The 21,958-nt window shown below is 41.2% G+C and overlaps 1 protein-coding gene across 1 annotated transcript in view; it reads right to left on the reverse strand.

Moving 5' to 3' along the window:
• Positions 1-21,958, reverse strand: part of TRPC7 (transient receptor potential cation channel subfamily C member 7) — a gene marked incomplete at its 5' end in the record, with an annotated part of 128,444 nt that overhangs the window by 83,064 nt on the left and 23,422 nt on the right. Inside the window, 1 exon segment of the mRNA NM_001145753.1 lies at positions 6,484-6,666. Within this exon segment, the coding sequence (NP_001139225.1) occupies positions 6,484-6,666 (183 nt within the window).

Below are 21,958 nucleotides of genomic sequence, written 5' to 3' on the forward strand. Positions count from 1 at the left end.
TTTATTGCTGATGGGAGACTCTCCGGGGCCGGATCTCCCTTTGGCAGGGTGGAAACGTTTGAGCTAGTGGCTAGTCTGTCAGCCTGGGCTCCTGAGTGAAGCCTCTGGATTCTGTTGCATGACAGAAATAAGATGAGCCATAAATAAACCTTCTTTTGTTAAAAGCCACCACAGCTTTGTTTTTGCTTGTTAACACAGCAGGTGTTTATCTACCTTGACTAATAGCCTGTCCCTTTTGCTCAATAATTATGACACATCCACATCCAACCTTTTTGCCTTCCAGCCTTTCTTAGGGGAAGAGCTGTCTCTCTTTCTATCCTAATTTTACAACCACTCTGGTTAAGACCTCCAGTGGCTTCCTGTTGTTCCTAAAAAAGGGACAAAACCAACATTCTTTAGCACGATCTATAGACCTCTGCATGGTCTGGCCCCTGTCCGCTTCTTCGGACTCATCCCACACCCTGCTTTTCCTCATGCCTTCTGACTTGGCCACATTTGCATTTGTCCAGTTCCTCTTATATGTTGTATTTCTTCTCACCACAGGGCCTTTGTATATGCTTTGAGCCACTTTGAACATGTTCTTTCTGCCAGAAATGTCCTCCCCACTTCTGGTTAAGCTTGAGTTCCTCTGAGAAGCCTTTATGGACCTCTCTGATGAGGTCACATCTACTTTTTGAAGATACAATACTGCATTTTTCTGTTTCATAACACTTCAGTTGGAACATTACAATATATTGGGGGTGATGTTTTGATTAATATCTGTCTTCCCCGTGATGAGTGACATCCTGTCATTTTTATTCATTACAACACCCTCAGTAATGAGCACAGCATCCTTTGTGATCACTCAATGAAAGTTTGTTGAATGCAGGTATGGATGCATGAATACAGTTATACTGTCCAGTTTGGTAACCACTGGCCACATGTGCCTACTGAAATTTTTATTGAACAGTTAAAAATTCAGTTTCATAATTACATTAACTACATTGCAAGTGCGAGTTAGCCATGTGAGGCTGGTGGCTACCATACTGGATAGTAGAAAATAGAACGTCTCCAACATCACAGACACTTCTCTAAGATTGCGCTGGCGGGGTAAAGTCAAGGGCTCGTACGTGGCTTACAATACCCCAAAGGATCTGGTTCTGACAAGCCTCCCAGTTTGTTTCTTTCCCACAGCAGCACAGCCACGGGGAGATGCTCACCCCCTCTGCACAGGTTCCTTTCCGAAACATGCCACTCTTCCTTAGATGTCTGTGCCTTTTCAACTTGAACCTCTCTCCACATAAATTGCCATCCCATCCAGAACCTCTCATCCTTTAACCCTCATCTCAAGCATTTCTCCTCTTGGGAACCTTGTCCTGAGGTCCAGACTGAGCTGGTCAGTGCTTCCTCTGACCTCCATGCTATCCCCTTTCATTCCTGTTTGCCTTGTTCAGGCAGGATTGCAATGTTTGTTCACACCCCTCTCTCCACTTCTCCACGAGCCCCTTGGGGGCAAGGCATGGGTCTTCTCATTCTCTCCAGGGCTCAGGTGAGAACTGGTGGTGTAGTAGACATCGCTGAATGTTTAAGTGATGAGTGAGGCAGTGAATGAAAATCACAGGGGGCGTTTCCTTGGTACAACGGTATGAGGAAAAAGGGAACTGTGTTCCAAGTAGGGCTAGTGAGGGTCCCACCTGCATTCCCCACCCCCTCCCCTGGTCCTGCCCCAGGTCTTTATTTCCTGTGATGCCAGCTTTCTGGGCCACGAATCACCCATGAGGTTGGCACCTGTGAAATTCTGTAATCTGGCGGGTGCAGCTGAGTGGAGCTCTTCTTGAGGAGAGTGGGTGGATCTCATCAGTTGGAAGGAAAGATGTTTGGCACCATGGTTATATCCTCCACATCAAGCCACGTGCCAAGATGCTAGAACACGGGCACACCCGGAAGTCTCAAAGAGGTAACTGCCATGAATTCCACCTTGCTCAGCTAGCGAAGTGCAGAGGCTGTTGCCGTTACGGTCAGAGCATATCTGTCTGCACCTTACCCATCACACTGATGGCTCTTTTAGGGTAAAACTGTCCTCAGGATCCCTGGCTGGCTGATCACTGCCTGTAGAGCTTATAGGTGGTGGCTAAAACAACTTGTCCAATTAAACTAACACCCTTATTGGTAATATTGCCTAATAACAGACATGCTTTCTGCAGTGATAGTAGTATATATATATATATATATATATATATATATATATATATATATATATTTTGGTAGCATACAATTGCCTAATTGTGTCCAAAGTGGCCTCCGTATCCTCTACAGGTGGAGTTAAGGCCACTGTTGTGTAAAATAGGACCCTCCAGGTCTCTGGCAGTTGAGTCTGGCAGACACATGCCCCCAAAGTCCTTTGAGTGAATATGAAATTCGCCTGAGTCTCATTAAGGCGAACCTGGAGTCAGGAAGAAGGGAGGGATGACGTGGGGGATAAAAGGAAAGTAGCACCGCTGTAAGCCTAGAGACAAAGTGACAGAGAGGAGAGACAGGGCGGGATGAGAGTGACGGTCCCAGACGTGAGTCTTCACTTAGACAGGTGGAAAAGAGCACTAAGGATTCTGTCTGAGTCTCTGTGACCCGTCACTCAACAGTGACCTTGTGCCAGACACTGAGCTTTCTTCATCAGTGCACATTGGGCCCAGCTGAGCCTGAATGGATTCAAAGACTCGTCTTCCCAGTTGGTGGGACTTGAAGTCCCCAAGTGTTTTTTAGAGTTGATAATGCAGGTGGAGAGGAGAGTCTTTAAGAAGGGCATTTGGGCATGGTTTCCTGGTGGCAGAGATAGAAATGGAGCATATAGCAAGATGTCTGTCCTCAGATTGACCTCAGAGAGCAGACCGAGGACTGCATATACACTGGGGCTGTAGGCCAGAGCTGGAGGGGTTGTTTTCTTTCTCTGTGAAGCAAAAGTAAAGTTGCTTCCGAACTTAACTGTAACTCAGTATGGGGAAGAAACTTCTTTGCTTCTTCACGAGGCATGCTTGACTTCTGGAGCGACTGTGGACTGTTAGGGCCGGCGTGGACTGCGATGGACGACAGAAATGTCTTAAGTATTGTGAACGCTGACTCTAAGCCAGTGCAGCGTGTTTTAATACTGCCTCCTTTATTCCCACAGGCTGGGGAGGCCCAGGGCTATTTGAGGCACACATAATTCCATTGATTCTCATCACAATTCAGTGAAGTCGGCATTATTGACCATACTTTATAGTTGAGGAAAGTGAGACACAAAGAGGCTAAGTGGCCCCATTAACAAGTGCTTGGCCCATGGTTAACTTCAATGGGTACCCTCTTAGTCACTTCTCCAACACTGCCTTCCAGACGCATTGGGAGGCTAAGTCACCCTATTAAGACAGAGGTCATGGAGCACAAGCATATCCTCACAAGGCCTTTGGTCTTCAGCGGAGGAATTTTTGGTCATACAGATGATGTCCTTACCCAGGGGGACATTTCTGGCATTCTCTGGGGAGATAACAAAAGACAAGCTAGGGAATGTCTCTGGGGATAGAAGGACCCCTCTCGTCCCGATAGAAAGGGGGAGCATCACTGCAAGCATCACTGATGCTCCCCTGGAGCCGTAGTGACCTTTTCAGTTTCCGGAGCATTTCTTCTCCTATCAGTTCATTTGAAAGTTCACAGGAAACCCTCTAAAGCAAAAGCTTAGATGCCTATTTTTCAGATGGGGAATGAGGCCCAGAGAGCTTCAAGGACTTATCCAAGACCACGTGGCTAGTAAATGTAAGAATCACACTAGAAATCTATTCTTCTGATGCCCTCTCCATGATGGTTTCCTAGGTACCGGGTGGTCCCTTGTGCCGTAGTGGGGACCTGCTGATATCCTTTTTTATCTAACTGAGGCAGCCAGAGTCGCTGGGTGCCAGGGTGGTGCCTGAAGAGAGGCAAACTCTCATGAAGGACGTGATCTGGGGTGGAGTACCAGCCACAGAGCAGCACCCATTTCATTCAGATCTATGTATTTGATGGATACACAGGCTGATTCTGTATTAGAGTTTCCCAAAGACCGTTCCTATGGAAAACCAGTTTTACCGGATGCCCCGTGAGATGGGGAGTTCCGCAGTCAGGTGGCACGCATTGTACCTTTCTTCGTTTAGAGTAGCAGTGCATGATGGAGGCCCTGTAGTGTCTTCAAGCAAAGAAGTCTCTTGGACTGTGCTTAACTCAAGGTCTCCAGATTTCTTTGAACATATAATCTTTTTTTGAAGGTCATACCTATTAGCATATCATGGAACTGCCAAGAACTAGTTTGTCTTAATTACTGAATTAGTGCTTTGATTTGACATGTGGACACAGCCTTGGGAAGTTTTTATGGTTTTATAATTCAGCCTAAGACCCACATGGATGTGTAAAGGCCATGTGTTTGTAAATAGACCTTGGTGCTATTTTCACAATTGGTGCTCGTTTCATAATTCAGAGACCCAGGCTTTAGATTGTACCCGTGCAAGCATGCGAAAGTTCATAAATTAAAAATGAAATCTCATTATAATATTAATAATATCTTAGGTGTTTTTGCTGGTAATTCATGGTAGAATAAATGTCAAGGAAAATTATGAGTCTGTTTGCTGTCGCATGATGGCATATGTGGTTCGAGAAAATTTAGTCATTGGACGTTTTTTTAAATCAACAAGGCTGACATTTTAGGCAGGTCATTTATCATCTTCCTACCTATGGATTGCAGCAGACACTTGACATTCATGATGCATATTTCTTGAGACCTTTATGACTCTCCTAATTGGCAGATACCACTAGAGTAAATAATTTCCCTCATAAAACCTTTTTATTCCGACCCAAACTGTCATGTTCATAGACTGTTTGACTTTTTCTTCTCATTCATCATCAAGACATTTTGTACTTGCTAGTTGACAATGAGAAGGAACGTACAGGCTGTGAGGTGGTGGCCAGAATCTGGACTAGCTGAAGGATTTGCCCTCAGTGACTGTTTTTCTAAGAGATTTGGATTTATGTTTCATAAAAATGGCAGATACTTGCAGTTCATGGGCAGTAGGCATTGTGCGAAGAGCCAAAACTGAGTCAATCTGCAAATGCCAAGCATTGCGTATGTCTTTACCCTTCATCCTATGGTGGGAAGCAGGAGGGTACTGAGGCTTGGGAAAGGAAAGGAATGCTAGAAACCCAAACTTACGGCTACCACTCATTGCCAAACAGTCTCTACAGCAGCGTATCTTTGTACTCCAAGACCATGGGGATCTCAGAAGCTCCAGGAAGGGATTTCTGTGCTTTGATCAAGAGCCTCAGTGAGCTCTGGAGGTAAGCTAAAAAAGTGAGTTTTCCTGTACTAAGAAAATAGGATCGTACGTACTTGTACCTGCAGCCTGACTCCTCCTCTCCCATAAGCCCATGCCTTTGAATATTAATCTCAGGCCACCTTTCCCATGATTTATCAGTTTTATCTTTGGGACTTAGATTCTTTGAAAAAAGCTAATTTTTTTCCTAGAATTTTTTCTTATTAAAATTAAAAGGGCAGGAAGATTTTATTAAACTTGGAAGCTTACTCTAGATGAATTCCATAGGTATATGTGGTTTGTTGAAGGATGGTTCACCCCACACAGGTTAGATAATCAGCCAAGAGAAGGAATGCTAAGGGGCCAATTTGAGGGTTTTGGAAATACCCCCAGCAGTTGCATTGTGAAATAGCTGATCATCCATCTTGCGTTTGTGGAAAGCACATTGGCATTTAAGATCATGGATCTTGGGAGCTCAGCAGTTTTCATGAGGATGAATAGTCTCATCTAACGTAAGAGCATATTCTAAAGAGTCCAGAGTACATCCAAAGTGGAAACATAATTGAATTTTGCTCCCTAGGACCTCAGTCTGACCAGCCACTGTGAGTTTGGGGGCTCCTGGGTGCCAGTGGCCATTAAAGACACCTTGAGTTTGATCGAGGAGATGGACTTATTCTTTTGAAAGTCTACTCTTATTTTCTATTAAAGACTTTCATAAGCCTTGAGAGTGAAGTTCCTCTAAGCCCCCCAGAACCATGGATCCCACAAAGTTTCTACACTAAAGCATTTTCTGTATAGATCCCCATCCCTCCCCAGGCACACAGAGGAAGTTCAGTACGTGATGTTCAAAGAGCTGAGTGTTTTCATGAGAACTTGGGTATTGGGCTACTCCCTGATAGGACCATTCACTGTGGTCTTGTCCTTGCCAGTGGTTTGGAGGCTGACAGTCTCCTCTTTTGTTCTCCAGACCCCAAGCCTGTTCATGGAATGGATATTGTAATTTCCTCTCTCTTCCCGTGGGCTGGGGGTGAAGAGAGGGGCTCTGAGCAGTCTAGAAGGCTGGAAATTCCCTGTCTAGAGACAAATGGGGTAATTGGTGTTGTCCCCATCACCTTGCGGAAACAGAAAATATGCATGAGCTCAAAGACTGGCCAGCAGCCCCGGAGGCGAGAAGGCCAGGAGAGGTGGGGAAGCTTACCTTCTTGACTTCATATTTAATGGCGAGTTTGATCCGGCTCAGACTCGGACGGTGGTGGTCGGACCAGACTTGGAAGTTCACATCACCATTTAAAATCGCTTCCACCTCTTCTGTGTCTCGGCATAGGTCCAGCACGCCCACCACAAAATCCTTGCATTGCATAGATAACTTCCTGTAATCGTTCTAACAGAATAAAGAGAAATCAGGTGTGTGTCACACCAAGCTGCACAGATGGGCTTGCCTAGCACAGCAGTGTCGAGCAGCACCTGTCCACTAAGTGTGAGTTTATAGAGTGCTCTGGAACCAGGGGATGTGCTGGACCCAGAAGGCAGGACAATTTCTCTTGACCAACAGCCTAGAGGACATCTTTTCTAAGACGGGCTTTGTCAAGGTGTACTCCACAGCCACCTGCATCAGAGTCACCTTGGGTGCAGACTTCCTGACTCAGAATTCCAAGGGACGAGGCCCAGGAGTCTGTCTTTTAGCCTTGTTCTTATGTGATTCTGATGTCTGTCACAGCCTATCTTGTGCATTTTGAAAGCAGCAGTTCTCCTGAGTCAAGTATGAGGGAGGAGTGATAAGGAAATGCACTTTTAAGGCTGATGGAAATAACACTTCACTCGTTTACCGTCAACCTATAATGGTGACTGCTCTATGCAGGAAGAGTACTGGAAAGGCATCGCTGACATGCTAAGTTGGAGGAAACGTACGCAGGTGTGCTTTCTTTTAATGTGCTGGAAAAGCTCCTTATAAATAATAAATGTAAAAGTCGAATGTAATTTAAATCTAACAGAATCCTTTCTTACCACAAATTCTTTTGTACAGTAAATCAGGATTTTTTAAATCACTTGCCTGTTGAATAACATTTTCAGCTTCTGACACCTTGTTTTGTTTTTGTTTTTAAATGAGTTGCCTCTGGGTTTCTCGCTTTTCTTCCCTAGGCATTCCTTTCTGAATTATCTTTGTGAGCTGACTGCATTTCTAGTGACAAATCAACTTTTCTGTCCCCTGAAACAGACTGCTTCAATTCCAGATAATGACCCAAAATGTTGGACAAAAGAATGTTTCATGTCATTCTCAAACCACTACTACCCCCAAATATTTTCCCTTAAAGGCTTCTTTATTGGTTTCTTAGTTGGAACAAGTCTATTCAGAAGGAACACAAGAGCCAGATGTCACTTTTAGTGTTAATCAGTGTCAAAAGCCCTCGGAGTGGTAAACAGGAGTTAGTAAATGGGAGTACAGATTCCTTTTCCAGCATCTGGATTTCTCAGCAAATAGATGGAAGCCTGACAAATTACAGAAGCTCAACCATTTTTCTAAATTAATGATTCTTTTCTGTTTCCAGTGCTGCTGCGTCAAAATGTCCCTTTGCATTAGAGAAAGAGATGAATAAATGTTGTCAAGGAAAAAGGAAAAGGATTAAGAAGATGTTTTCAGACAAAAGTGGCTGCCCTTCATTTTTATATATAATTTAGGGATAAGAAGGGTGGTGTGGAAATGCTGGATAGGAAAATGACTGCTCAGCTTAGGCAGATTGTTATGGAGCAAATCAGACTGGGCCGTCCCAAAGCCTCTGCATGATTCTAGGTTCAGTGCAGTTCAGAACAGAAGGTACCATTTCATTAGACACTTTAACTTCTCTAAGATCTTTCAGCTAGCCTGGTCATAAAAAGGAGGAACACACCAGAGCTGCCAGAGCGGCTAGTTTGCTTTTTGCCTTCTGTATCAGACACTCAGTCTAGAAGGCAACATGCCTGGGGTCAGCAGATGGCTGCAAGAGGCAGAACCAGGCCCGCCAGGAAGACGGAGATGACATGGATATGGATAGCTGCAGACGGGAGGGTCCTGTCAGGGCCACGCCTGCCGGAGAGAGCCTTAGGTAAACATTTCTGGGGAGTAAGGATGATTATGATATAATGGATCAGCCCTGAGCTCAGTGAGCCTTCCAGCCACCCCACCCCCATCTTTAGTTGGAGAGATGAGACTTCACAGGTGCCCTTCTAAAAATAATTTAATATTCCTGCACACTGAAGTCTGCCAGTTCCAATGGGTGACAGATACTCTACCTCCATCATCTCACTCAGTCTGTATGAAAACTCCGTATTAGAAGGACTGTCAGAATTTCCAACTCAAAAATGAGAAAATTGAGACTCAGAGAAACTAACAGGCTGAATCTGCTTTTCCTTGTATTGGTCATCTACTCATCTCTGGTTACTGTGTCATCTTCCTTGAAGATTGTAGCTCCTGTCTCACCTCCATTTTCCCAACATTGACTACTGTGGTTATTGGTGGTTTCAGTACCCAAAAGATATCTCTCCCATTACTCTGCCCTCTCATTTCCTTGACAGTATCTTTCCTGGTGACCTTAGTAGCCTCAACTCCAACTCAACTGCTCATTCTCTTAGTTATTCCCAATAACTGCAGCTCCTCCATGACCGCACTTTTAAGTCCCCCCTGTCTTACTACCACCTCCCCTATGTCCAGCTTTCTCCATTTGGGACCCCAGCTCTGGCAGTCCTTTGATTTCACCAGACTTACAAGCCACTGACCATACTACTTTTTCACTGGTTTTCATGCCCCTCAGGTCCTTGTCTCCCTTCTTGCAGAGCCTCTATTTTATAGGCAATTTTAATTTTATTAAAGACAGTTGATTTACAATGTTGTGCCATTTTTTTCCAATACAGCACAGTGACTCAGTTATACATATATATAATGTACACATTCTTTTTTAAAATACTGTTTTCCATCGTGGTCTTTCCCAGGAGATGGGATATATTTCCCTGTGCTATACAGTAGGACCTCATTGTTTATCCATTCTAAATGTAACAGTTGCATCTATCAACTCTAAACTCCCAGAACATCTTACTTCCTCCCTCCCACTTGGCAACTACAAGTCTGTTCTCTATGTCTGTGAATCCATTTCTGTTTCTATCTGTGTCTGTAGATAGGTTCATATGTACCATATTTTATTTTGTCAGACGTTTTATTTTTGTTAGGTTTTTTTCCTCCTTTAATTCTTTTTGTAATAATGATTTTTATTTTTTCCATTATAGCTGGTTTACAAGTGTTCTGTCAATTTTCTACTGTATAGCATGGTGACCCAGTTACACATACATGTATACAATCTTTTTTCTCACATTATCATGCTCCATCATAAGTGACTAGATATAGTTCCCAGTGCTGTACAGCAGGATCTCATTGCTTATCAATTCCAAAGGCAATGGTTTGCATCTATTAACCCCAAGTCCCAAATCTGTCCTCATGGATACTAGTCAGGTTCGTTACTGCTGAGCCACAAAGGAAATTCTGAAATAATGTCATTTTTTTTTTTTTTTTTAGCAATGGATTAAACTAGAGATTCTCATACTAAGTGAAGTAAGTCAGAAAGACAAAGACAAATACCATATGATATCACTTGTATGTGGAATCTAATACATGGCACAAATGAACCTTTCCCCAGAAAAGGAAATCACGGACATGGAGAACAGATTTGTGGTTGCCAAGGGTGAGGGGGAGGGAGCGGGATGGACTGGGAGTCTGGGGTTAATAGATGCAAACTATTATATTTAGAATGGATGAATGGATTCCACATGTAAGTGATATCATATGGTATTTGTCTTTCTGACTTACTTCACTTAGTATGAGAATCTCTAGATATATCCATGTTGCTAAAAAATGACATTATTTTGGAGTTATCTTTGTGACTCAGCAGTAGCGAACCAGACTAATATCCATGAGAATGCAGGTCCGATCCCTACTTTGCTCAGTGGGTTAAGGATCTGGTGTTGCTGTAAGCTGTGGTGTAGGCCAGCAGCTGCAGCTCTGATTTGACCCATAGCCTGGGAACTTCCACATGCTGCAGGTGAGGCCCTTAAAAAAATATATAAAAAGATGACATTATTTCATTCTTTATTATGGCTGAGTGTATTCCATATATGTACCACTTCTTCTTAATCCATTTATCTACCAAGAAACATTTAGGTTTTTCCATGTCTTGGCTCTTGTGAATAGTGCTGCTATGAATGTACGTGTGCATGTTTCTTTTGAAATTGTAGTTTTGTCTGAATGCATGCCCAGGAGTGGGATTGCTGGATCATGTGATAGCTCTATATTCAGTTTTCTGAGGAATCTCCATACTCTTCTCTATAGCGGTTGTACCAGTATACATTTCCACCAGCAATGTAGGAGGGTTCCCTTTTCTGCACACCCTTTAGAGCATATTTTATTTGTAGACTTATTAATGTGGGCCATTCTGAGTGGTGTGAGGTGATACCTCATTGTATTTTGAATTTAACATTTCTGTAGTAATTATTGATGAGTTGTTTTTTTTTTTTTTTTTTTTTTAAACATGCCTTCTGGCCATCCATATGTCTTTCTTGAAGAAATGTCTTTTTAGGTCTTCTTCCCATTTTTCACTTGGATTGTTTGTTTGTTTGTTTTTTGTTGTTGTTGAGTTGCATGAGTTGTTTGCATAATTGTAAGATTAAGCCTTTGGTGGTTGCATCATTTACATCATTTTCTCCCATTCTGTAGGTTGTCTTTCTGTGTGTGTGTGTGTGTGTGTGTGTGTGTGTAACATTTGTGTGGTTTATGTCAGGGAATATTTTACCTTTATTCTCTTCTCAGAGTTTTATGGTGTCTAGTTTAAACCTTTAAGCCATTTTGAGTTTATTTTTGCGCATGGTTTGATGATGTGTTCTAATTTCATTGATTTATATTCAGTTTTTCCCAGTACCACTTGCTGAGGACAGTGTCTTCTTCCATTTTATATTGTTGCCTCCTTTGTTGAAGATAAATTGACCGTAGGTGTCTGGCTTTGTTTTTGGGCTCTCTATTCTGTTCCATTGCTCTGTATCTCTGTTTTTTGTACCAGTACCATACTGTTTTGATTTCTGTAACTTTGCACTATTGTCTGAAGTCTGGGAGATTATGCCTCCTGCCTTGTTTTTAACCTCAGGATCACTTTGGCAATTCTGGGTGTTTCATGGTTCCATAAAAAATTTTGGATTATTCTTGTTCTGTGAAAAATGTTATGGGTAATTTGATAGAAACTGCATTAAATCTGTAGATTGCTTTAGGTTGTATGGCCATTTTAACAATATTAATTCTTCCAATCCAGGAACATGGGATATTTTTCCATTCTTTGAATCCTCTTTAATTTCCTTTATTGTCTTATAGTTCTCAGCATATAGCTCTTTTACCACCTTGGTAAGATTTATTACTAGGTATTTAATTTTTTGGTGCAGTTTTAAAAAGTATTTTTTTATATTCCTTTTCTACTATCTCATTGTTACTATACAGAAATGTAGCCAATTTCTGAATGTTAATATTGTATCCTGTTACTTTGCTGAATTTATCACTTCTAGTAGTTTTTGTGTGGATTCCTTAGGGTTTTCTTTATAAAGTATCATGTCATTTGCATATAGTGACAGTTTTACTTCTCTTCCAATTTCAATGCCTTTTATTTCTTTTGTTTGTCTAATTGCTGTGGCTAGAACTTCCAATAGTATGTTGAATAAAAGTAGTGAGAGTGGGCATCCTTGTCTTGTTCTAGATTTTAGCAGTAAGGCTTTTAGCTTTTCTCCTTTGAGTATTATATTTTCTATGGGTTTGTCATAAATGGCTTTTCTGGGAGTTCCCATTGTGGCACAGTGGTTAATGAGTCTGACTAGGAACCATGAGGTTGTGGTTTTGATCCCTGGCCTTGCTCAGTGGGTTAAGGATCCGGTGTTGCCGTTGCCGTGAGCTGTGGTGTAGGTCGCAGACGCGGCTTGGGTCCCGTGTTGCTGTGGCTCTGGTGTAGGCTGGTGGCTACAGCTCCGATTAGACCCCTAGCCCAGGAACCTTCATATGCCATGGGAGCGGCCCTAGAAAAAGCCCTAGAAAAAGCAAAAAGACAAAAAAAAATACATATATATATATAAAATACATATATATATAAAATAATAAATGGCTTTTATGATGCTGAAATATGTTCCCTCTAAACTCACTTTGTTAAGAGTTTTTATCATGAATGGATGTTGGATTTTGTCACATGATTTTTTGGTATCTGTTGAGATGATCATATGGTTTTTGACTTTTATTAATGTGTATTATATTGATCAATTTGCTTATGTTGAACCATCCTTACGTTGAACTTGGGATGCATCCCACTTGGTTATGGTATGTGATCTTTTTTATGCGTTGTTGGGTTTGGTTGGCTAAAATTTTGTTGAGAATTTTTGTGTCTGTATTCATCAAAGATATTTGTCTATAATTTTCTTTTTTGGTAGTCTCTTTATCTGGTTTTGTTATTAGGGTAATGGTGGCTTCAGAGAATGTCTTTGGGAGTGTTCTTCTTCAGTCTTTTGTAAAACTTTAGGAAGGATGTGTATAAGTTCTTCATATGTTTGGTAGAATTTTCCCGTGAAGCCATCTGGTCCTGGACTTTAGTTTTTAGGGAGTTTTTTCCTAAAATTATTATTATTACATAATTGCATTTCTAGTGGTTGGTCTGTTCAAATCATCTATTTCTTCTTGATTCAGTTTTTCTGGGCTGTATGTTTCTAGAAAGTTGTCCATTTAGTCTAGGTTGTCAAATTTGTTGGCATATAATTGTTCATAGTGTTCTCTTATGGTTTTTTGTATTTCTGTAGTATCCATTGAGATTTCTCCGTTTTAATTTATTATTTTGTTTCTTTGGGTTCTCTCTTGGTGAATTTGGCTGGAGTTTTTTCAATTTTGTTTACCCTTTCAAAGAACCAGTTCTTGGTTTTACTGATTTATTGTTTTTTGAATCTCTATTTTATTGATTTCCTCTCCAATCTTTATGATTTCTTTCCTTCTGCTGACTTTGGATTTCATTTGTTCTTCTTTGTCTCATTTTTTTAGATGGAGGTTAAGTTGTTTATTTAAGATTTTCTTTGTTGAGTAAGGACTGTATTGCTATAAACTTCCCACTAAGAACTGCTTTTGTGGCATCCCACAGATTTTGGATGATTGTGTTTTCATTGGCATTGGTCTCAAGGTATTTTTTAATTTCCCTTTTGATTTTTCTCATTGATCCATTGGTTTTTAGTAGCATGTAATCAGTTTTTTCTCATTTCTTTTCCTGTGGTTAATTTCTAGTTTCATGCCATTGTGGTCAGAGAAGATGCTTGAGAAATAATTTCTATACTTTTAAATTTGTTGATGTTAGTTTTGTGTCCCAGCATGTAGTCAACCCTTGATGGTGTTCCATGTGCACTTGCACTTGAAAGGAATGTATATTCTGTATTTTTTTTCTTTTTTTTTGAGTAATATCTTGAAAATGTCAATTAAGTCTAACTTTTCTATGTCATTTATGATCTCTGTTGCCTTACTGATTTTCTCTCTAGAGGATCTGTCCATTGATGTGAGTGAGGTGTTAAAATCTCCTGCTATTTTCATATTACCATGTCTGTTAGTATTTGTTGTATGTATTTGGGTGCTACTATATTAGGGGCATATATATTGGTGAGTGTAATATACTCTTCTTAAATGGATTCTTTTATCATTAAATAGAGTTCTTCTTTATTTTTCTTTATGGCCTTTGTTTTAAAGTCTACTTTGACACGAGTAATGCAGCTCTTGCTTTCATGTCATTTACATTCTCATGAAATATCTTTTCCCATCTCCTCACTTTCAGTCTATGTGTGTCCTTTGCCCTAAGGTAGGCAGCATATTGTAGGCTCTTATTTTTTTAATCCAGCCTCCCACTCTGTCTTTTGATCAGAGCATACAGTCCATTGACGTTGAAGGTAGTTACTGATAATTATGTATTTATTGCCATTTTAAAGCTTGTTTTCCACTTGATTCTATGTTTCTCCTTTGTTTCTTTCTCTTTTTTTGGTGGGAGGTAGATGATTTCCTTTTATTTTATGCGTGTGTCCTCTTTTTTCAGTTTTTGTGAATGTATTTTTTGTTTTTGATTTGTGGCTGCCCTGTCTTTTAAGTATGTTAACCCCCTTCCTATATCTGCTTGTTTAGTCTGATAGTCATATAGGCTAAAACACATTATAAAAAAATGAATCTAGGTTTTCATACTTTGCTTCCCTACATTTTATGATTTTGATATCCTTTTTTACATCTTCATGTTTATACTGTTGCTATTTTTTGTGTTTATTGTTGTGTTTACAAATAGATTTTTTTTCCTTTTAGATCTGTATACTAAATTATTTAAGTGATTACTTTCCAATTGTGATTTTCTCCATCCTATGTTTTCTTACTTCTTTCCTATTTAGAGGAGACCTTTCAGTATTTCTTTTAAAATGGGTTTAGTATTCTTTTAGTTTTTCTTTGAGAAATTCTTTATTTCTCTTATTTTAAATGATAATCTTGCTAAGTAGAGTATTCTAGGCTGCAAATTTTTCCATTTTAGAACCTTTGCTATATCTTTTGTCTCTCTTCTGACCTGTAGGGTTTTTGTAAAGAAATCGGGGGATAGCTTTATGGGTGTTCCCTTATAATTAACTCTGTTTTCTCTCTTTCTGCCTCTAGAATCTTTTCCTTTAACATTTGCCAGTTTTATTATAATATATCAGTGCCAGTTTCCGGGCCCTTGACAGTGATGAGGACTTGTGGGAAGGTGGTATAGGCTGCTCCTGGTTGCAGGGCCCTGGGACCTGGCATTGTGACCCTCAGGGAGGTGTAGGTGGTGCCCAGAACCTTTGGCAGTGGCAGCAGTAGGGTGTGTACCTTCCCAGGGGAATAGGGGAAATGGGTGGTGCTCAGTTGCAGTGCCCCCTCTGCATCGACCCCTGAGGTGACTTGGGCCTTAGGTGATGCCTGTTCACAGACTCCTAGTGGCAGCAGCCCATGCCTAACTCTGGAATCTGAGATGGTTGCAAGGTTTGCCCCTGCCCTTGTAGTCTGTGCAAGAGGTGCCCTGCTGGCTGAGAGCTTGCGTGTGCCCAGAGAAAGTATTCCTATGGCAGTCCCTCCCTCTTCCTCTTGCCCTCCTCAACAATGGCGCCTGCTTCTTCTGCAGGCCAGGCCTCCTCCATGCTCTCTTGGCTGTGGTGCTCTGTTCCCTAGCTCTTGGCACACCACTTTCTAGTTCCCCCAGGCTGTCTCCACACAACCAACCCCAGTCCTCTTCCCAGAAGTGAGCTCCAAAGCCTGAGTCTCAGCACCCAGCCCCTGTCCAAGTGTCTCAGGCTGTTATGTCCTGGGGAGGTGGTACTGACGGTCTGTGTGGCTCTCTTTCTGCTTTTCCTTCCTCAGTCCAGTTGCTGCACTTCGCTCTGAGGCTATGAGGCTCCCCTTCCAACCTGGCCTCCCTGTCGGTTGTGGGTTCCTTTCCCCTTTCTTCCCTTCCTCTCGGGAGTGCAGGTCCCATCCTGATTCATTTTTCTTCCTTCTCTCTCTCTTTTTTCTCTTTTATTTTACTTAGATATATGGGGGGTTTCTTGCCCTTTTTGGAGGTTTACCACTTTCTGCCAGTATTCAGTAGATGTTCTGTGCAAATCATTCTACATGTTTTTTTTTTTTTTGATGTGTTATGAGAGAAGTTGAACGCCAAATCTTATTCCTCCACCATCTTGATTCTGCTCCCATCTTTCTACCTTTTTGATTGTTCACATACTTTATTTATTTATTTTATTTTTGGCTTTTTTTTTTAATCTTTTCAGGGCCACGCCCATGGCATAAGGAGGTTCCCAGGCTAGGGGTCTAATCGGAGCTGTAGCTGTTGGCTTATGCCACAGCCACAGCAATGTGGAATCTGAGCCGCGTCTGCGACCTACACCACAGCTCACGGCAATGCTGGATCCTTAACCCACTGAGCGAGGCCAGGGATTGAACCCGCAACCTCATGGTTCCTAGTCACATTCGTTTCTGCTGCGCCACCATGGGAACTCCTGTTTGTTTATTTTTTTAATTTGAATATTTTATTATTGAGTTTTGAGTGTTCTTATATACATCTGGATATAATTCCTTTCTAAAAGATAGAGTTTGTAAATATTTTCTCTCAGTCTGTAGCATATATTTTCATTCCCTTAGCAGTGTCTTTCAAATATTAATAGTTTTAACTTTTGATGATGTCCAATTTATCATTTTTTCTTTTGTGATTATGCTTTTGGTGGCATAAGCTAGGAAATCTTTTTTTAACACAATGTTGCCAATGTGTCCTCATAAAAGTGTTGTAGTTTAGGTTTTATATTTAGGCTATGAACCATTTGGTGTTAACTTTTACATAAGGTGTAAGATATAGGTCAAAGAGTCAAAGTTCCTTTTTTTTTGCACATAGTTATTAATTTATTCTAGCTTCATTTGTTGAATTAGTCTTACTCCATTGAGTTGTTTTTGCACATTTGTCAAATTTTGTTAACCATAGTTGTATGGGTTTAATTCTGTGCTTTCTAACCTGTTTCCTTGCTCTATATTTAATCTGTTTTTTCACTAATACCCACTATATTTTTGTAGCTTTTATTAAGGCTTAAAATGAGGTAGAGTTCTCCAGCTTTGCCATTCTTTAAAAAGTTGTAATGGCTTTTATCATTCCTCTACTTTTTGATATTCATTTTTGAATAAGCTTGTTGATATTTTTGAATACAGGAAATTTTGCTGTGAATTTTGTTGGAATTATGTTAAGTTTATAGATAGTTTTGGGAGAACTGCCATCATAACTGTGCTGAGTCTTCCAAACCATGAACATAATATATCTCTCCATTATTTAGTTCTTGTTTGATTTCTTGCATTGGTGTTTTATAGCTTTTAGCATATAGATTCTGCATATATTTTGTAATATATATATAAATATTCCATTTTTGGTAGCTATTGGGAATATTAAAAGAAGTTTGGTGTCCAATTATTCATTGCTGTATATAGAAATATGACTCATTTGAATATGTAAACATTATATGCTTTGACTGGGCTAAGCTCACTTGTGCTTTGTCAATTCTTGGAATTTTCTACAGAGACAAGCATGTTGTCCGCAAATATGGATTGTTTACTCTTCCACACTTAGCTTAGATGTATTTATTAATATGACTAATAAAATGGCAAGTTAGATAATTTTACATTGGTCTGAAGATTTACAAAGGATTATTTCTGGCAACAAAATGTAGCCAGCACATTTTCCCTGGCTTTCAACCCAAAATTATGGGCTCAGAGTGTTTTGTTTGGTTACTGTATTGAAAGGTTTTTAGAATATTCATCCACCGTTTATTTCTTGTGCTCTTCTCAACACAGATGTTAACAGAGATTCTTTAATTTTTGATTGTTATAGAATCTCTTCCCCTACAAACTCATTTATTATCAAGATGAATTTCTGGCTTCAACACAGAGGACAAAACAAAATGATTTGACATAATATTTTTATACCATGAAACTGTTTTTTTGTTTGTTTGTTTGTTTTGGTTTGTTTTGCTTCTTAGGGCTAGACCTGCAGCATATGGAATTCCCAGGCAAGGTGTCTGATTTGAGCTACAGCTGCCAGCCTACATCAGAGCAACTCAGGATCCCACTTGTGTCTGTAACCCATACCACAGCTCATGGCAATGCCAGATCCTTAACCGACTGTGCAAGGCCAGGGATCAAACCTGCATCCTCATGGATGCTAGTCAGGCTCATGAACGCTGAGCCACCACAGGAACTTTCTATACCTTGAATTTTTGATGTTAAATCTATGTTTTGACAGCACCAATTTTAGGAAATTATTAGTTTGTTTGATTTTCGTTAAAACCCCCACTCAGCCTTTTTTCAAAGCTACTGACAAATAGAAGAGAGAGAGAAGCTCATTATTCTGATCGGTCAAAAGTTAAATGAATTTCTCAGACGGATGCTGTGGAGACATCTATACAATAGAGAATAATTAACACTCATTCCTCCATGGAGACCTTGGAAATTATATTAAAAAATAGAGTGGGCCTCACATCCACACCCCCTTCTCCTCCCTTCAGAGACCCAGTTGTGGGGAACAGTATTTATTGAAAACTCCACCTGGAATATAAATGGATATAGATCAACATACACGTGCCTACTGTAAACCTGTGAGGTTTTCTGGGTTTATTTGACAGGCTGAATTTTAAAGAAATGATTACAACAGAAGTTTTCTAAACATTTTAGTATTTCATTAGATGGTCACAGTTACTTGTAAAGTTGATAGTATTATTATTTCCAAGTAAGAGGAAGACTGAGAATTGATTATTAGATAGCGCAACTTGGAGGTCACTGGTCACCTTGATGGGAGCAGATTTGAATGGAGAGTGTGACTGGTAAGGAATGAAGAATGGGAAGAGAGAGAATTGGAGCCAGAAAACAGACGGCCCTTTTGAGTTGTTATGTTGCACAGGTGGGCAGAGAAATGGATAAGTAGCTGGGGTGAGAAGTGGGGTCAAGAGAAACTTTCTTTTTTCCCCTTTCTCTTCTTCCTTTCTTCCTTCCTTGCCCTGCCTGCCTTCCTTCTTTCCTTTCTTATTCTTGTGGGAGAAACCATAGTATCTTGTAGATTGATGGGAATTTTCCAGTAGATAATTATGCTGATCATTGTATATGCTATTCGTATATGACTCTGGTAATTCAACAGCATATAAGTCAGAAGATGGAGTGCAGTGTGTCAATGAAGGAATGGGTTTGGGTAGAATTATATGTGGCTTATCTGTGGTGGAGGGAGGGTCAAGTTTGTGGGCGAGGATGCTCATAGGTGGGTGCGTTGGTGATGGCACTCTGTAGACCACTTCTTTCTATTGCTTCAGTTATTTTCCCCAGTGAAGCAGAAAAAAAAAGGCTCAACTGAAGGTAAGATTATGGAAGAAGTGATAGAAGTTTGAGGAGATGGGATCTGAAATAGATTTTAGGGAAATTTAAAGGTGAATAAATTAGGGAGACAGGATATGATTGCTGAAGAATAGTAAGAGCCCATTTGAGGTTCGTGGTCAGAATAAGACCAGCAAATGTGGCTGATTCTTTGTAACCACATTCACCTCCCTGGGCACCAGCATTGGAGTAGGTAAACAGTTAGAATGTAGCAGGATTTTATTTTTTGCCAGAGACTATAAGAACTCAAGAGAGGGGCAGAGGAACTGAGATGTATGTGGGGAGATTATAATGTTAGTCCATGGTATGGAGGCTGGGATGAAGGGAGACAGGACTTCCAGGAGAGAAGCTACGTGGAAAGGCCCAGTTATGTGTTATCTATGAGAAATACACTTTAAACATAAAGTTGATAGTTTCTTACAAAAGAAAGCATCCTTCTACTGTATAACCCAAGAGTCCTGCCCCTTGGTATTTATCCACAGGAGTCAAGAGCCATGTCTACCCCAAAACTTGCATATGGATGTTTATAGCATCTTGATAGTTGCTAAAACTTAGAAGTGACCAAGATGTCTTTCAGTAGGTGAATGGATAAATAAGTAGCAATATATCCAGACAATGGAATATTATTCAGTGCTAACAAGAGATGAGCTATCAAACCATGAAAAAACATGGGGGAGCCTTAGATGCCTAGTCTTAAGTGTAAGAAGCCAATCTGAAAAGGCTAAAACAATACTGTATGATTCCAACTATAAGACACTATGGAAAAGAGAAGACTATGGGGACGGTAAAAAGATCACAGTTGCTAGGAACTGGGGAGTGGGAAGGATCAATAGATGGAGCACTGAGGATTTTTAGGGCAGTGAAACTACTATGCATGATATTATGGTGGTAGATACAGGTCATTATATCATGTCCAAACTCATCAAATGTGCATAACCTGGAGTGAAGCGTATCGTAAACTATGGACTTTGGGTGATAATGATGTGTCAGAGCAGGTTTGTTGGTTGTAGCAAATGCTCCACTCTGCTGGGGGATGCTGATAGCGGAGGGGGCTCTGCATGTGTGGGGCAGGGGATATATGGTAGCACTGTACACCTTCTGCTCAATATTGCTGTGAACCTAAAACCACTCTAAAAATAAAGTCTATTAAAATGATTAGTGAGTTGGAAGGCTAGGAGGAGGCAAAAGATTGACAGTGTTGGGATATTAAAGGGAGATATAAAAACTTGAGCTAGTAGTCAGAGTGTGATGTGTGCTGCTCACATTATGGAGAGTTTGTGTTGGTTGATCATGACAGGCGTAGGTTCAGGTAGGCTCATGGTGACTAAAGTAAGACCACTGGAGGAGACAAGTTCATAAACCCAAGTCTGGGTATTAAAAGGATGCTGTATATATATATGTGCATCATATAAAATGTTAAGAATTTAGATAGCAGGAACTAAAACCGTGGAGAAATGTCAGAGGGACCCGTTGTTGCAGACTGCAGTGCTGTGGGAAAATGGCTGACACAATCTGATACAATACGGTTCAGAGCTCAGTGTTCTTAGGGAGGAGAACAGGGGGAAAGGTCTGGAGGTGGTAAGGACTGGCAAGGGAGATATGCCCCTCCCGCTTCTTGGGCCCCGGGGTATGAGGGCTGTGGGAGCGAAGCCAGCGCCCTTTGGGAGGACTGCAGAGGGCGCGTGTCCTGGGGGGGAGCCAGTCTTCAGAAAGAGCAGGAGGTGGTGCATCTCTCAGAGGAGGGGGCGATGCCCGGGGGATTTTGCTGAGGAAAGACTGTGGTTTTCGGAGGGCAAAGGGGAGGATACCCGGGGATGAAGAAGTGGGTGTGAGGACAGAGAGGGGCGTATATGGAGCACTATGGAGAATCGGGTGCAGTTTCTAAGGGAGCGATGACATAAGAGGGACTAAAATACTGAAATTTGAGTATTGTGAGGATTCAGTGAGTAAGACAAGTGAAGCACATAGCATGGGGTTGGGCATGTAGGTCTGGACCAGTACCTTTTAGTTAGGAAAGGACTTGAAAACCTTATCCTGCCTCCCCGCCCCCCAGCACTCCTTTCTGCATATCCCCCACTCAGCTGATGGGAAAGCAGGCCGAATGTTAAGATTTAACCCACATGACTGAATCCTTATTCATTGTAACCGGAATCACTGAAATAATTAATGGATGTGAAATGCAGGGTAAGAACCTGAGCCTGATGCTCATTATTGCAGATGGAAATTGAAAAGCTTCAATCCATGTTTTAGCTTTCATGCATACACCTAATTGTTTCATTAACCTTCGCTGTATAAATAAGCCCATGCTCTGAGGGAGCATAAAAAGCAAACATCTTTCAGCATTTAATTTCCATGTAGGAAGGCAGATCCAAGAAGGGTGGTTCAAGTCCCGTCCATGAGTCAGACAGCCGGCATTTCCTGCCTTGGCTTTCCCAGGGGGGTTAGACAGCCCCCAGGCCCTCAGAATCCAGGGTTCTGATCCGAGGTGGGGTGGGCAGGCTGGCTCCCTGCTCCAGGGACCCTCTCAAAGACACTGTTCTCAGACTCTGCCCCTGGCCACCCACGGCCTCTTTGACCTGACTGTCACTCTCTGCAGGAGCCTCTTTCCTCATCCAGACTTACGCGCTGCGTTTCCTGATCGGATCTGTGTCCTGAGTGCATCAGAACTTGGGAAAGATGTTTATATATGGTGATCTTCGACTTTCTCCGGACAGGC

This window comes from Sus scrofa, chromosome 2 (assembly GCF_054392235.1).
Source record: "Sus scrofa isolate SSC_HxYL_T2T_F1_AM1 chromosome 2, Sscrofa_HxYL_maternal_Yorkshire_Landrace_v2.0, whole genome shotgun sequence".
Taxonomy (NCBI): domain Eukaryota; kingdom Metazoa; phylum Chordata; class Mammalia; order Artiodactyla; family Suidae; genus Sus; species Sus scrofa.